The sequence below is a fragment of the Indicator indicator genome, chromosome 21 (genome assembly GCF_027791375.1).
Source record: "Indicator indicator isolate 239-I01 chromosome 21, UM_Iind_1.1, whole genome shotgun sequence".
NCBI classification, from domain to species: domain Eukaryota; kingdom Metazoa; phylum Chordata; class Aves; order Piciformes; family Indicatoridae; genus Indicator; species Indicator indicator.
Window position 1 is genome coordinate 14,047,151 of NC_072030.1, and position 13,379 is coordinate 14,060,529.

Consider the following 13,379-nt stretch of genomic DNA (forward strand, 5'->3'; position numbering starts at 1 on the left):
TGCAGAGACACCAACCACCTCTGTGGGAGAGCCCTAGGAACCCCCCAGGAGCTCCTTAAACTAGCCCCCAGCACTGCCCCATGGTCCCAAAACCACTCTATCTCCCTACCCCACACCATTCCCTTCTCCTGGGCCCCGACCCTGCCATTCCAGGACACGCATCCCCCTCCCCAGAATCCATCCAGACCCCTTCCCAACCCCCAACCAGGGTGGGATTCAACCCCTTCTTTGCCCCAAAACAGAGGTGAGACAGAGAAAGCTGGAGCTGGAGGTTCAGAAGCCACCGGTGCCCATAGTGCAGCTGAGGGGAGGAGGTGGTAGAACCACCACCAACCCCCCCAGACCCTTTATTTTGGGGAGGGGGGAGGAGATGTGGCCGTCACCGGTAGAGATAATCAGCCTGGATGTTGGCAGCAATCTCAGCCTCCCACTTGTCCCCATTGTTGAGCAGCTTCTCCTTGTTGTAGAGAAGCTCCTCGTGGGTCTCTGTGGAGAACTCGAAGTTGGGACCCTACCGAGACAGAAAAGATTTTGGTCTCCAGGATCGTTGGACCCCACCCCCAGCCTCGAGCAGGGCCTGGGGAGGAGGGAGTGGGGTAAGGGGTGTGGGGGGATGGTGTCTCACTGCCCCACAGCTCTGTGTGTCCCCCCAGCTGACCTCCACGATGGCATCCACAGGGCAGGCCTCCTGGCAGAACCCGCAGTAGATGCACTTGGTCATGTCGATGTCGTAGCGCGTGGTGCGGCGGCTGCCGTCGGCGCGGGGCTCGGCCTCGATGGTGATGGCCTGGCACAAGGACACCATCAGAGCTCACACAGGGACAAGGGCACCCTCCAGAGCCAGCAGGAGGGGTTGGGGGTGAATCACTGAATGGTTTTTGGTTGGAAAAGAGCTTGAAGGTCACAGAGCCCAGCCCTTAGCCCAGCACTTGCCAGGTTGCCACTAAACAGGCACCAAATCTCCATGGTGTGGAAATCACAGCAGGGTGGGGACTCCACCACTGCCCTGGGCAGCCTGGACCAGGCCCTGACAATCCTCAAGGGCAACAAATTGTTCCTCATGTCCAACCCAAACCTCCCATGGGGCAACATAAGGCCCTTTCCCCTTGTCCTGTCACTTCTTCCTTGGCAGCAGAGCCCAACCCCCACCTGGCTCCAGCCTCCTTGCAGGGAGTTGCAGAGAGCCAGAAGGTCTCCCCTCAGCCTCCTTTTCTCCAGGCTCAACACCCCCAGCTCCCTCAGCTGCTCCTCGCCATTCCTGTTCTCCAGACCCTTCCCCACCTTTGCTGCCCTGCTCTGGACCTGCTCCAGCTCCTCAGTGTCCTTCTTGGAGTGAGAGGCCCAAAACTGACCCCAGGATTCCAGGTGTGACCTCAGCAGTGCCCAGCCCAGGAGGACAATCCCTGCCCTGCTCCTGCTGGCCACACTCTTGCTGATCCAGGCCAGGATGCTGGTGGCCTTCTTGGCCATGTGGGCACACCCTGGCTCTCCATCTGCTGTCACCAACCCCCTGCCTTTTCCACCAGGCAGTTTCCACTCTGCCCCCAGCCTGGAAGCCTTCCTGGGGTTGTTGTGACCCGGGTACAGGACCCAGCACTTCGAGCCTGGTTGAGCCTCATCCCATGGATCCTGCCTGGCCAGACCCTCCAGCAGATCAACACTCCTACCCAACTTAGTGTCATCTACAAAGTGACTGAGGGTGGCTTGATGTCCTGCTGCAGCCCATGCTGGAGGCCCTGGAGCTGACCTGTGCTGGGCAGATGGCCTCACAGAGCTTGCAGGCGATGCACCTCTCCTCTCCTGAGGGGTAGCGGCGCAGGGCATGCTCCCCGCGGAACCTTGGGCTCAGGGGCCCCTTCTCAAAGGGGTAGTTGATGGTGGCTGGCTCCCGGAAAAGGTAGCTCAGGGTCATGGCCAAGCCTGGGAAGACAAAGCAGAGATGAATTATGGGACAGGTAGGGTGGGAGGTGGGCACCCCATGGATGGGCTGTGGGGAGGAGGGGAGCGGTTTGTCCCAGGAGTCACCTCGGATGAGCTCGGTCCACAGCAGGGTCTGGGCAGCCCGGTCGGTGATGGAGCGCATGTCCATGGCTGGCTCCTGCACGTTGACGTACTCTGTGGGGAGGGGGGAGCTGTGCCCGTGCCAGCTGTGCCTGTGCCAGCTGCGCCCACGCCATGGGGAAAAGGGAAGTTGTATCCCTCCCCCCACAGACAGCAGGAAATTCTGACTGCCCTGTGGAGGAGGGGAAGCTGTGCCCACCCCAGTTATGCCCATCCCAAGCAGATGGGAGTTGTGCCCACCCCAGCTGTGCCCATCCTAAACAGATAGGAGTTGTACCCACTCCAGCTGTGCCCATCCTAAACAGATAGGAGTTGTACCCACCCCAGCTGTGCCCATCCCAAACAGATAGGAGTTGTACCCACCCCAGCTGTGCCCATCCCAAGCAGATGGGAGCTGTATCCACCCCATGGAAGGGATGAAGTTGTGCCCACTCCACTTGTGTCTACTCCAGTTGTGCCTATACTCAGAGAGGAGGAAGCTGTGCCCAACCCATAAGGAGAGAGCAGCTGTGGCCACTTCAGCTGTGCCCACTCCACAGGGAGAAGAAAGATGTGCCAACCCCAGCTGTGTCTACCCTGCGAAGAGGGGGAAGCTGTGCCTATCCCAGCTGTGCCCATCCCATGCCCCAACTCACTGTAAGTGTCCCTGGGGGTGCTGGTGCTGAGAGGGCGCAGGTATCCCAGGGGAGCTGGTGGGCCTTGGTAGATAGGGAGGAAAGAGAAAGAGAGAGGAGGGTCAGAGGGGTTGGGGAGGAGGAGAGAGGGGCAAAGGGGTGCCCGGCACGGCCTCACCTCTGCGGGCAGCCTGGTACAGCAAGCGCAGCGCCGCCATCTCCGGTCCTGCTGGGACAGAGGGGCACAGCCTGAGGGCACACAGGTGCCCACTCAGCAAGTCACTGGGGGCAGTCCAGAGCACATCGCCCACTCCCCAGAGGGCACTCACCCAGGAGTCCTGACCCCCAGCCCGCTACCAGAAGAGACATGGTGCCCCTATGAGCCCTCTTCCTGCAACGGACGCAGATGTGCCTCGTTCCCCTTCAAGGGACCCAGATGCCCAACCACCCCCACCACACCCCAAAAAATGGACTCAGTATCCTGTTTGCCCCCCCACCTACAAGGGACCAAGATGTCCTATCCTCCCCTCACCCCGAAACGGACCCAGGGCTCTTGGCCCACCACCTTCCACTAGGGATCCAGGCGTCCTGCTCCCCACCCTGTAACAGGGGACCCAACCCTGTCCATCCCCAAGGGACCCAAATGTCCAACTCCCTTCCCAGAACAGACCCATGGGTCCTGTGTCCCACCCCACAAGGGACCCAACTGTCCTGTTCCCCCCACGACCTCAACAGAGAATCCAACTGTGTCCCCCAACAAGGGACTCAACTGTGTCTCTTCCTCAAAAGGACCCAAATATACAGCTCGCCCCCCCCCCCAAAAATGGACCCAGGTGTCACCACCTCACACAAGGAACCCAGTCATCCTGCTTCCCTCCTGCCCCCCACCAAGTGGTCCAGATATCCACCACCCCCACCCTAAAACGTACCCAGGCATCTTGCTTCACCTCCCTCATTCCCCACAAGGGACAAATGTGTTGTCCCCTCCAAGTGACCCAGGTGTCCTGGCCCCCTACACCCCTTAAAGGGACCCCAAACGTCCTGTCCCGTCCTGCCCCATTCCCCTGCCAACTGACCCAGGCATCGTTCCATGCCTCCCAACTCCCACATGGAACCAAGATGTCCCCTACAAGTGCTATAATCACCTTGTGTGCCTCCCCCATCTCCCCAGAATAACCCAAGTGTGTCCCCCCAAGGGTGTCCAACACCACCAAATGGACCCAGGGGTCCTGCCCGCCCCCAAGCCCTGCCTGAGGGACCTCGAAGAGCCTCCCTCACCTCATACCACTCAAAAACCTTGCCCCAAATCTCCCCTCTCCCCACTCTCCAGCACCCCTCAGGATCGGACCGCGCCGTCCCCCACACCTTGACCCCAAAAAGGCTTCGGGGACTCCGTATGCGTGTCCAGAGACAGGAGGAGCCAAGCGTCCGGACCTCCCGCTCTGCCCCAAGCTGGATCAAGGGGCCACCATAAAGCACTGTGAGCCACCATAAAGCACTATGGGCCACCACGAGCCCGTTCGGTGCCATTCCCCACCCTGCAGCCCCTTCCCAAGGGGCCCGATACCGCTAGGTCTCCCCCACTCACCTCCCCCAAGGACCCGGCCGTCCTGACCGCACTGCGCATGCGCCAAAGGGCAGCGGCGCAGCTTTGGCGTCACGGCGCAGCCACGGACCCTGCTAGACTCGTTCCCCATTGGCTCGCTCGGAAAAGAAGAGCGAGGAAAAGGTCGCCATTGGCTGATAGGAAGGTGACAGTTAGCTTCCCATTGGGTCGCCCCGGGACGGGTGGGCGGGGAAACATCCGCGATTGGACAGGCGTGCGGCCGAAAGGGAAGTGGGTGTTTATTGTGCGGGCGGGGGTCAGAGGATGGCGCAGGTTTGGTGGCGCCTGGTCTGGGTGGCGGAGCGGAGCAGCGGGAGGCGTCGCGGTTCGTAGGGCGGGTAGCGGAGTGTGTTGAAGGCTTCCCGGCCGTTTCCACGCAGCAGTGTGGCCCGGGGGTGCGAGAAAGTGTCGAAGGTGAAGCGGCCGTGATAGTTGCCCAGGCCGCTCTGCCCTGCGAAGTACTGTGTGTGAGCGGAACCTTGGGGGGCGGGGGGAAGGAATCATGGCAGGGAGCGGGACTTCAAGGGCAGGAAGCAACGGGCTCCGAGCGCTGAGCCACGGCTCGTCTCCCGTGATGGGAGGGTTGGCAGCGGGGCACCAGTCAGGAAATACTGAGAGTACAGGGACAAGGACCACAGGGACAAGCGTCTCAAGGGTCGGATACTGGGATCTGGGGCCCACGAGATGCTGGGGCAGGGGACACTGGGGCATAGCCCCAGGAGACAGACTGGGGAAGATAAGACTGGAGACACTGGGGGAGGGATGCCATTAGATGATGGGGCAGAGGATAGTGGGGTAGGGGACACATGAGACACTGTACAGAGGTTCAGGACCAGTGCTAGGAATGCAGCCCCAGGACAGGAAGGTCCCAAGTGGTGGCAGAGCATGGGGACTCTGGGCTGGGTTTCGCCATGCTTGCTCAGCTCTGGGTGCTGGAGGATGAGGTCCCACAGCTCCCTGCTCTGGAGGGTTTGGACCTACCAATTCCACCAAAGGGCAGCGAGGTCAACGTGAAGTGCATCAGGGTGTCATTGCCGCAGAACCCACCGCTGCTTGTCCTCTCCAGCACCTGGTTCACCACCTGAGGGGAGGGCAGGAGGGTGCTGAGCACCAATTGGGCAGCCTTTGCCTGCCTGTTGCCTGAGGCACACCAGGGCATTCATGGCTGGGGATATGAGGCCTCAGCAGGATGTGACCCGAGCTGAAGGAGTTGCTGCTGCTAGCCCAGCCCCATACCTGCTTGCAGGAGGAGAAGACATAGATGGCCAAGGGCCGCTCCCGGGCATTGATGAAGGCGATGGCATCGTCCATGCTCTTCACTGTGAGGATGGGCAGGACGGGCCCAAAGATCTCCTGCTTCATCACGGGGTCATCCTGCTGCACATCCACCAGCACTGTGGGGGCTGCCAAGAGAGGGAAGAGCCAAGCCTAGAGTGCCTAGGACCCCTGCCCCTGAGCATGCCCTTCCACCTTGCAGGCCGTGTCCTCACCGATGTAGCGCGTCCCCGCGTCCGTCTGTCCCCCGATGGCCACGCGGCCGCTGCTCAGCAGGGCCCTCACCCGCTGGAAGTGTCTGTCCCCAATGATCCGGGCAAAGCTGGAGGACTCCTGAGGGTTGGGGCCGTAAAACTCGGCGATGGCCTCCCGGAGGGCTGGCATCAGCTTCTCCTGCATCTCCAAGCTGCAGAGGACGTAGTCAGGCGCGATGCAGGTCTGGCCGGCGTTGAAGAAGCGGCCCCAGGCCAGGCGCCGAGCGGTGTTCTGCACGTGGCAGCTGTCGGACACGTAGCAGGGGTTCTTGCCCCCCAGCTCCAGCGTCACTGGTGTCAGGTGCTTGGCAGCAGCAGTCATCACCACCCTGCCCACCGAGGGGCTGCCTGGGGAGCAGCAAAACAGCAGCAGCGTGAGGGAAGAGCTCGCTGGCTGTGGCACAGCTGTGGAACGTGGCTCTCTCGAGGAGCCAGGACTGCCTTCTGGCATCAAGTCAAAGAATAACCCAGCACTGCCAGGGCACCACCAACCCATGGCCCTCAGCACCACAGCTCAGCTCCCCTCCAGGGATGGGGACTCCACCACTGCCCTGAGCAGCCTGGGCCAGGCCTATGACAACTCTCAAGGGCAAGAAACTGTTCCTCATGTCCAACCTAAACCTCCCCTGGGGTAATTCCAGGCCATTTCCTCATCCTGTTGCTTGACCCCTTCAAGAAGAGACCAACCCTCACCAGCTGAGGGGCTCCCTGAGGAGCAATGTGAGCCCAGTGTGGTTCAGACCTCCCAGCAGATCCATACTGGGCTTGCTGGGGCAGCCCCATGCCCTAGGGATGGGACTAGAGTGTCCCTATGGGACCTACCAGTGTAGAAGATGTAGTCAAATCTGTTCTCCAGCAGTCTGGTCGTCCCCTCCACACCAGCAGCCACCACAGCAAAGCAGTCCTGTAACATGGTGAGGAATGCAGGAGTAGAGAGAGCAGGTGGGTGGACATGCCTTGGCCAAGCAGGTCTGGGGGACACAGTGAGAAATATCCCTGCAGAGGGAGGTTGCCCACGGCAGAAGGTTCTTTTTACCTTGTCCAGGTACTTTGGCAGTGTCTCAGCCATTAACCTCTCCACGTTCTTGCTGACTTCAGAGGGTTTCACAATTACACAGTTCCCTGCAGGACAGAGGCTCCCTCCTGGTGAGGACCTCACTCATGGGGAACAGACCTGTGTTCAGCACAGCTCCACCACCACCACCACATTCCCACCCCAGGGAGGACAGGACACTCCCCATAGCGAGGTTTTGGTACCCCCACCTATGTCAGGGCCCCAGCCCAGCCTCACCAGCAGCGATGGCCCCAATGAGGGGCACCAGGAGGAGGTTGATGGGGTAGTTCCAGGGCCCAATGATGAGCACCACCCCATAGGGGTCCTTGCGGATGAAGGCTGAGTCCAGCTGCATCGCCTGGGGACACCGAGACAGTGTGAGGGACATCCCCAGCCCAGCTTCTGTGTTCCCACCCAGTCGGTGCCCCATACCCAGTTTTTCTCCACGTGCTCATCCTTCATCCAGGTGCTCAGGTTGTTGAGAGTGTGGTTGAGCTCACTCCTGCAAACGAAGATCTCGGAGAGCTGCGTTTCAAAGCGTGGCTGCAGAGGGGACACAAGAGGTCCTGATGGCCACCACTGCAGGCACAGCCCCATGGCCACCTCGCCATGGTTAGAATCACAGAATGGTTTTGGTTGGAAAAGAGCTTGAAGATCATGGAGTCCAACCCTTAACCCAGCACTGCCAGGGCACCACTAAACCATGGCCCTCAGCACCACATCTCCATGGCTTCAAAACCCCGTGGGGGTTGGACAGGCTCCCCAGAGAGGTTGTGGAGTCTCCCTCTCTGGAGACAAAACAAGACCTGTCTGGATGCATTCCTGTGTGACCTGCACTAGATTCTATGGTTGTGTGGTCCTGCTCTGGCAGGAGGGTTGGACTTGATCTATGGAGGTCCCTTCCAACCCCTAACATCCTGTGATGAGGATTCCACCACTGCCCTGGGCAGCCTGGGCCAGGCTTTGGCAGTTCTTTTGGGTGAGGACATTTCTCCTCATGTCCCACCCAAACGTGCCCTCTTGTCCTGTCACTTGTTCCTTAGCAGAACAAACCAACCCTCACCTGGCTCCAGCTTCATTTCAGGGAGCTGCAGAGAGCCAGAAGGTCTCCCCTCAGCCTCCTTTTCTCCAGCCTCAACACCCCCAGCTCCCTCAGCTGTTCCTCACCAGCCCTGTTCTCCAGACCCTTCCCCAGCTTTTTTTGTCCTTCCTTGGACCTGCTCCAACCCCTCAATGTCCTTGGAGTGAGAGGCCCAAAACTGACCCCAGGACTACATCTGTGGCCTCAGCAGCTCCCAGGCCAGAGGGACAATCCCTGATATCCCTACTGGCCCCACTCTTGCTGATCCAAGCCAGGATGCTTGTGGCCTTGGTCATGTGGGCACACCCTCCAGCTTGCTGTCTTCAGGTTATTCTTGCAGAGCAGGATCTCAGGGTATTGGAATTCAAAGAGTGGCTGGGGACACAGATGACTTCACATGACACATCTCTGTACTTCATCAACTTTTGTCCCTGCTTGGCAAACTTTTCTTCCTTTTATGATGTTGCCAGGCTATTTCTGTCAGCAAAAAACTGCCTGAGTTCAGCTCAGCTGATATGCAGGAAAATGAAGTATTTGGGGGCTGTGAAGGTGTAGTGGCATTTTGGGGAACAAAGGACTGGTCTGGATGTTGAATCCTGTTTGGTCTGGAGCTACAAAGGTGCTGAGTGGCCTGGAGCATCTCTGAGGAGGAAAGGCTGAGAGCTGTGGGGCTGAGAGCTGTAGGGCTTTGGAGCCTGCAGAACAGCAGCCCCAGAGGGGAGCTGCTCAATGTTCAGCAAGAGCTAAAGGAGCTGTGGGGGGCAAGAGGCTGGGGCCAGACTCTTGTCACTGGTGCCCAGGGACAGGACAAGGGGCAGAGAGTAACAAAGCGGAAGCCAGGAGGTTGCATCTGAAGATGAGGAGAAAGTTTTTGGGTGTGAGGGTGCTGGAGACCTGGAGCAGGCTGCCCAGACAGGTGTGGAGTGTCCTTGTGTGGAGAGCTTCCAACTCCCCCGGCCACTGTGCTCTTGAGCAAGCTGCTGCGGGTGCCCTGCTTTAGCAGGGAGGTTGAACTGGATGATCTCCAGAGGTCCCTTCCAGTCCTTACCATTCAATTTCTGTGGAGCATCCCAAGTCACAACCCCTTTTTCTATCAGGTGTTTTCACACCCAAACAAAACAAGGCAATGGAGGAACAACTGCAGTGAGAATTCTGAAGGCTTTAGCCCAGTAAAGCTAAGAGATCCAGGTGCAAATCCCAGCATCTCCTACTTGACCAGCTTGCTCAAGGCCCCATCCAAGCTCTGCCTTTGAAAAAATAAGTCAAATTATATGAATTCCACCAAGCCAGATCGTGGTGGGGATGGTGATGGTGTCCAAAAGGATGGAGAACAACAGATGGTGAGCCCTGTCGAGCACATGAGACTGTGGGCAAAGGAGCTGGACCAAAGGGAGAACTTTCAGGCTCGGGAGCTAGAGATCCTTGAGGACTTATAGAGCCCTCAGGGGATGAGTCTGCTCAGCCTCTGCCCTTGACCCTGACATAGGGCAGGAGCTTAGAGGAAAGGGACAATACAAAGCCAAGAGATGAGTCCAGACTCTGAAGGCACCAAAAAGGCAGGAGGATAACACTGGGTGGGAAACCCAAGGCAGAGAGCACATCTATGGGGTGAGGAGTGTTGGGGAAGGAGGTAAACTGAGGCTGGTGGGTTTGGAAATGGTTAATGGAGGCTGGACGCTCCCCACAGCCCTGCTCTGTCCCCATGGGGACAACTCTGGAGAAGTTGGGTTGGGAAACACTCCAGGTCCTTCCTCCACCCACATCTACTGGCAGTAAGTCCAGGGCAGAGGCGTGCACAAGGATGAATCAACCCAGCAGGGGAGGAAGTTCTGTTGACCCAGCAACATCAACATGCAGCATGAGGGCAGGAGTTGGTGGGGCTGTGGGCTCCTTCAGCCATGGGTTCCCTCAGTTCCCATCACTTTCTCACCTTGCCCATGTCCAAGGTGGTGGCCTCCAGGATCTCCTCCTCCTTCTCCTCCAGGAAACGTCCCAGGGCCTCCAGCTGGGCCACACGATACTCCATGGGCCGTGTCTTCCTTGAGAGCCAGGTTGTCCTCAGGTGGCTCACCAGCCCAGCATAGGGGTTCCTGCTATGGGGTTAGAGGGACTCCAGCTCCATCCCAATTCCTAATGCTCCCAGTGAGGAGCTCCACATCCCACCCCAGCTCCATGTCACCCTAGCTTCATGTCCCACCCCGGTTCCGTGTCACCCCAGCTCCCCATCCCACCCTGGTTCCATGTCCCCCCAGCTCCATGTCCCACCCTGGTTCCATGTCCCACCCTGGTTCCATGTCCCACCCTGGTTCCATGTCTCCCCAGCTCCATGTCCCACCCTGGTTCCATGTCACCCCAGCTCCACGTCCCACCCTGGTTCCATGTCCCACCCTGGTTCCATGTCACCCCAGCTCCATGTCCCACCCCGGTTCCATGTCACCCCAGCTCCATGTCCCACCCCGGTTCCATGTCCCCCCAGCTCCATGTCCCACCCTGGTTCCATGTCCCCCCAGCTCCATGTCCCACCCCGGTTCCATGTCCCCCCAGCTCCATGTCCCACCCTGGTTCCATGTCCCCCCAGCTCCATGTCCCACCCCGGTTCCATGTCACCCCAGCTCCACGTCCCACCCTGGTTCCATGTCCCACCCTGGTTCCATGTCTCCCCAGCTCCATGTCCCACCCTGGTTCCATGTCACCCCAGCTCCATGTCCCACCCTGGTTCCATGTCCCCCCAGCTCCATGTCCCACCCCGGTTCCATGTCCCCCAGCTCCATGTCCCACCTGTCCATGTCCCCCAGCTCCATGTCCCACCCTGTTCCATGTCACCCCAGCTCCATGTCCCACCCTGGTTCCATGTCACCCCAGCTCCATGTCCCACCCTGGTTCCATGTCCCCCCTGTCCATGTCCCACCCTGTCCATGTCCCCCCAGCTCCATGTCCCACCCCGGTTCCATGTCCCCCCAGCTCCATGTCCCACCCTGGTTCCATGTCCCCCCCAGCTCCATGTCCCACCCCAGCTCCATGTCCCACCCCAGCTCCATGTCCCACCCCGGTTCCATGTCTCCTGCTTCACATCCCACCCTATCTCCGAGTCACCATAGCTCCATGCCCCACTCCAGCATCACAGCAGAGCCCTGGGCTGATGGCAGAGCATCCAGACTCCTCCTGCTTCCTTCTGCCCCAACCACAGGCTCTCACCTCATGGCATCACTGTCCATGCTCTCCTTCCCACCACCAGCACTGTTCTCATGCTCAGGAGCTTTCGTGGCCCCACTGCCCAAGGACTGTGGGAAGGCACTGCAGGTTTCCATGGTCCCAGGGGAATGAGGTGGGGCTGCTTACACTGCCGTGCCCCAGGGGCTGGTTCCTCACCCAGCTAATGAGGACTTTCTCCCTGAGCAGAAGACCTCGGAGGGTTTAGCCAGGACCCTGCTGAGCTGCAGAGCTAGCGGAGTGCAGGCAGCCACTCGGTGCCAGTTACAGCCCACTTGTTCCAGCCTCTTTATGCCGGGAGGAGAAAGCCCACAGGCTTGCTGCTGGCCCTGCCTCCTTGGGGGCCTGCCCTGCTGCACGTCACTGGCTCTGCTCCAGCCCAAGCCAATCAGATGCAAAACGCATCCCTGAATCCCAGCGTGGTGGGGTTGGAAGAGATCTCTGGAGCTCAGCCAGTCCAAGCCCCCTGCTCCAGCAGGGCACCCACAGCAGCTTGCCCAGCAGCACAATGCCCAGGGGGAGTTGGAAGCTCTCCACACAAGGACACTCCACAACCTCTCTGGCCAGCCTGCTCCAGGCCTCCAGCACCCTCACACCAAACAACTTAACCTCAGCTTAACCTGCAACCTCCTGGCTTCCACTTTGTGCCCTCTGCCCCTTGGCCCTGGGCACCACTGAGCAGAGTCTGGCCCCAGCCTCTTGCCTCCCACAGCTCCTTTAGCTCTTGCTGAGCATTGCTCAGCTCCCCTCTGGGGCTGCTCTTCTGCAGGCTCACCAGCCCCAGGGCTCTCAGCCTTTGCTGCTCACAGAGCTGCTCCAGGCCCCTCAGCATCTTCAGAGCCTGCACTGTTGTAGTTCCCAGTCTCTCTTGAACTGGGAGCCCAGAACTGGACCCAGGACTCCAGCTGTGTCCTCACCAGGACAGAGAAGAAGAGGAGAAGAACCTTCCTTGACCTGCTGGCCACAGTCCTCTTTATGCCCCCAGAAGACCATTTGCCTTGTTGACCATGAGGGCACATTGTTGTCTAACATCACTCTCAGGTCTTCATCTGTGGAGCTGCTTCCCAGCAGGTCCCCTTCATCTGTACTGCTGCAGGGGATTGTTCCTCCCCAGGTGCAAGACCCTCCACTTGTCCTTGAACTCCCTGAGGCTCCTCTCCCCAGCCTCTCCAGGTCTCAATGGCAGCAGAGCCTGATGGGTGCAAGCCACTCCTCCCTGTTCTGCACCATCAGCCAGGGTCAGCTCACACCTCGTTGTCCCTCTGATCCTTAGGGAGCACCCAGGGCAGAGGTTTCACACCCTCCCTGGCCCCTGCTCCAGGGTCTGACCACCCTTCTAGAGACCTCTTTCCTCCTTTTGTTTCTCACCGGAGTTTCCCACGCCGCAAACTCAGGCTGGACAGACTCAGCTTCACCCTCATCTGCAAGATGAAGCACTTGGAGCACTTGGCTGATGGCATCAAGTCAAAAAGAACATGCCAGGATTCATTCCTGCATTCTTTGTCCCCAAAACGGGTCTCAAAACTGCACTTAGCCACAGCCACCTGTAGACCACCCATGGCATGATGATGAAATCCTGTGCACAACCATGGAGAGCAAGGTTCCACCTTCTTCATCATCTCACATCTCCAGCTGTGCTCATCAGCATCTATTGAGCCTGGACCTCTGTGCACAACTCCAGTTCTCCCACTCTCTGGGGTGCAACCATCAGATGGGTGGCAGGGAGGGGGAAAAAAAAAAAAAAAAAAAAAAAAAGGGAAGATTGAAATCCCAGAATCTCAGCATGGTGGAGGTTGGAAGGGACCTCTGGAGATCGTCCAGTCCAACCCCCCTGCTACAGCAGGGGCACCCACAGCAGGATGTCCACTCCTCCCACTTTGGTACCATCAAGAAAGCAGCTGATGATATGAAGCAACACTGGGAACACCTCACTGCCACCAGCAGAAGGTGATGGTGGGGCTAGGGGTGTTGGTGTGATGGGTGGGGGATACATGGGGTGAGGGCACCTACTCCCTGGGGCTCAGTGGCCAGACTCCAGTCTGACACACCCAAAACTGGGGGCTGGAAGGGTGAGGAGAAACCAGGCTCGATGCAAAGTCTTTATTACAGGTAGAGTTACATGGAGGAAGGAGAGTGAAGTTCATCCAGAAGGAAAGGTCCATCTGACAGGAGATGGGACTGACTGCTGGTCCTCAGCTTCCTGGAGACCATTTCTGTGCTGGGA

The 13,379-nt window shown here is 59.0% G+C and overlaps 2 protein-coding genes across 3 annotated transcripts; both read right to left on the bottom strand.

Moving 5' to 3' along the window:
* Positions 1–272: 272 nt before the first annotated feature.
* On the bottom strand, positions 273–4,293 carry NDUFS8 (NADH:ubiquinone oxidoreductase core subunit S8). Of its 2 annotated transcripts, none has more exons than XM_054390665.1 (7): positions 4,264–4,293; positions 2,854–2,901; positions 2,697–2,759; positions 2,026–2,115; positions 1,748–1,920; positions 659–787; positions 273–511 (listed from the first exon to the last, which is right to left on the bottom strand). In XM_054390665.1, exons 2-7 carry the CDS (start codon positions 2,891–2,893, stop codon positions 380–382), a joined length of 627 nt encoding a protein of 208 aa, XP_054246640.1. In that variant the 5' UTR covers positions 2,894–2,901; positions 4,264–4,293; the 3' UTR covers positions 273–379. The 2 variants fall into 2 exon arrangements, with proteins under 2 accessions (XP_054246640.1, XP_054246641.1); XM_054390666.1 differs by having other exon boundaries at positions 2,854–2,924.
* Positions 4,294–4,538: 245 nt separating this feature from the next.
* LOC128973929 (aldehyde dehydrogenase family 3 member B1-like) lies at positions 4,539–11,253 on the bottom strand. The gene is made up of 10 exons (XM_054390427.1): positions 11,141–11,253; positions 9,876–10,038; positions 7,297–7,407; positions 7,102–7,222; positions 6,847–6,932; positions 6,633–6,714; positions 5,772–6,158; positions 5,518–5,684; positions 5,263–5,362; positions 4,539–4,732 (listed from the first exon to the last, which is right to left on the bottom strand). Exons 1-10 carry the CDS (start codon positions 11,251–11,253, stop codon positions 4,539–4,541), a joined length of 1,524 nt encoding a protein of 507 aa, XP_054246402.1.
* Positions 11,254–13,379: the final 2,126 nt, after the last annotated feature.

Bases quoted from the DNA above. Each gene is read 5' to 3' on its own strand.
- LOC128973929 (XM_054390427.1), bottom strand. From the start codon at position 11,253: ATGGAAACCTGCAGTGCCTTCCCACAGTCCTTGGGCAGTGGGGCCACG. The intron at 7,408-9,875 runs GTGAGAAAGTGA...TCCCCTCTGCAG, and splicing joins CCACCTTGGACATGGGCAAG to CCACGCTTTGAAACGCAGCT. The intron at 7,223-7,296 runs GTATGGGGCACC...CGGTGTCCCCAG, and splicing joins AGCACGTGGAGAAAAACTGG to GCGATGCAGCTGGACTCAGC.
- NDUFS8 (XM_054390665.1), bottom strand. From the start codon at position 2,893: ATGGCGGCGCTGCGCTTGCTGTACCAGGCTGCCCGCAGAG. The intron at 1,921-2,025 runs GTGACTCCTGGG...TTGTCTTCCCAG, and splicing joins GTGGACCGAGCTCATCCGAG to GCTTGGCCATGACCCTGAGC. The intron at 788-1,747 runs GTCAGCTCCAGG...TCCTTGTGCCAG, and splicing joins AGGCCATCTGCCCAGCACAG to GCCATCACCATCGAGGCCGA.